This window comes from Sinocyclocheilus rhinocerous, unplaced genomic scaffold (genome assembly GCF_001515625.1).
Source record: "Sinocyclocheilus rhinocerous isolate Xijiao unplaced genomic scaffold, SAMN03320098_v1.1 scaffold1399, whole genome shotgun sequence".
NCBI classification, from domain to species: domain Eukaryota; kingdom Metazoa; phylum Chordata; class Actinopteri; order Cypriniformes; family Cyprinidae; genus Sinocyclocheilus; species Sinocyclocheilus rhinocerous.
The window spans coordinates 296,424-298,484 of NW_015634038.1; the positions used below are offsets into that span (position 1 = coordinate 296,424).

Consider the following 2,061-nt stretch of genomic DNA (forward strand, 5'->3'; position numbering starts at 1 on the left):
TATACATCTTCTGAAAGCTGAATAAATAAGTTTTCCATTGATGTATGGTTTGTTAGGATAGGACAATATTTGGCCGAGATATAACTATTTGAAAATCTGGAATCTGAGGGTGCAAAAAAATCTAAATATTGAGAAAATCATCTTTAAAGTTGTTCAAATGAAGTTCTTAGCAATGCATATTACTAGTCAAAAATTAAGTTTTGATATATTTATGGTAGGAAATTTACAAAATATCTTCATGGAACATGATCTTTACTTAATATCCTAATGATTTTTGGCATAAAAGAAACATCAATAATTTTGACCCATACAATGTATTTTTGGCTATTGCTACAAATATACCCCAGCGACTTAAGACTGCTTTTGTGCTCCAGGGTCACAAATAGTGCCTGAAAGTAAAATAACAAAGTAAAAAATAGCACCTGTGAATTGGCAAGTTAAGTTAAAGTAGTAATTTTGTTGCATATTTTCATCATTTTTTTTTGTTTGCATTTTTGAAAACTGTCTATATAGTTTTTATTACAACTATATAAACTAAGACTGAAATAAACAGTTTTAATTATCTTAGTAGATCAAGTGAAACTAAATAAAAATGAGAAATGCTGTGCAACTAGCAGAAATAAAATAAGTTGAATTTTTTTATTTTTATTTTTTTAAGTTATTTCAAGCAGAACATTTTTTTTTTGTTGTTTTAGTAAACTATAACGTCCCTCAGTTGCAAGGATGTATTTAAATGATCAAAAATGATAATATTGGAAAAATTCGTAAAAATACAGCTACAGAAAATGTCTATTTGAAATAAACACTGTTCTTTGAGCTTTCTATTCATCAAATAATTGCGAAAAATTAATTGCATCACAGTTTCCACAAAAACATCAGGCAGCACAATTGTTTTCAACATTGATAATAATCAGAAATGTTTCTTGAGCAGCAAATCAGCATATTAGAATGATTTCTGAAGATCATGTGACACCGAAGACTGGAGTAATGATGCTGAAAATACAGCTTTGATCACAGGAATAAATTACATTTTAACAGATATTCACATAGAAAACAGCTATTTTAAATTATAATAACATTTCACAATATTACAGTTTGTACTGTGTTTCGGATCAAATGACGAGTGAGCAGAACAGACTTTAATGTTCAAAAATTGTATCGACCTCAAAGCCAGTTATAGAGTGACGGTTAACACAGTCTTTGGCCTGAACACAAAGGCACATAAAACATGATACATTTGAGAGACCCTTCATTATTTTTATTAAACCCAAGCTGCATTCTCTCGCACCTGGCACCACATAGTCCGCCAGCTTGGCCAGCAGCAGCGACGCGATGCGGAAGGCAGGATCACTGGCCTCCTGCTGCTCTGCGTCCAGCGCATTCGTCGCATAGCTCCAGGACGGCAGCGCTACATTCCCACAATCCTCCACACTCATGAGCGGCAGCGCAGCGCGGCACAGCTGCAGGATGATCAGCACCAGTTTGGGCGAGGGCCGCTGGTCCAGGAGCAGAGACAGCAGTTTAGACACGCAGGCAGGCTGGCTCAGGATGGTTTTGCCAATGTGGCTCCTGGAAGAGGAGAAAGAGAGATGCAACAGTTCAAACCGGGGAAAATCAGGTAAATCCATTAAGAATAGGGATGCACGATATTATCGGACCAATATCGGAATCGGCTGATAATGGCTTTAAATGTAAATATCGGCATCGGCCCGATATGAAAAATTATGCCGATATGTCTTGCCGATAAGAGGAATGCATTAACTCAAATGTGCTCAGGGTCTGCTAGCGATTAGATCACGTCAGCAGTGTGGCTCATTCTAGAAGCAAAGTTTTGCCTGAATGGTGATTGGATTCAATGTTTTGGATCGCTGCATTTAAACTGAGAATGCACGTACAGAATGCGTTCGGTGTATGATAGAGTAAACCGTAATAGCACGTGCAGCAGCGGCAGCCTCCCCCGGGTCCTAATGCCGGTTCGGTAAGGAGTTTTAATCTGTAGGGGGTGCTGTTGGCCTACTTCTAATTAAATTAAAAGTAAAATAGCCTACACAAATAACATTT

The 2,061-nt window shown here is 37.0% G+C and overlaps 1 protein-coding gene across 1 annotated transcript in view; it reads right to left on the minus strand.

Annotated features, from left to right (window-relative positions):
- Positions 1-2,061, minus strand: part of LOC107745305 (probable E3 ubiquitin-protein ligase HECTD4) — an 87,770-nt gene that overhangs the window by 43,790 nt on the left and 41,919 nt on the right. The window contains exon 34 of the mRNA XM_016559164.1: positions 1,289-1,569. Within this exon, the coding sequence (XP_016414650.1) occupies positions 1,289-1,569 (281 nt within the window). The remainder of the gene's footprint in view (positions 1-1,288; positions 1,570-2,061) is intronic.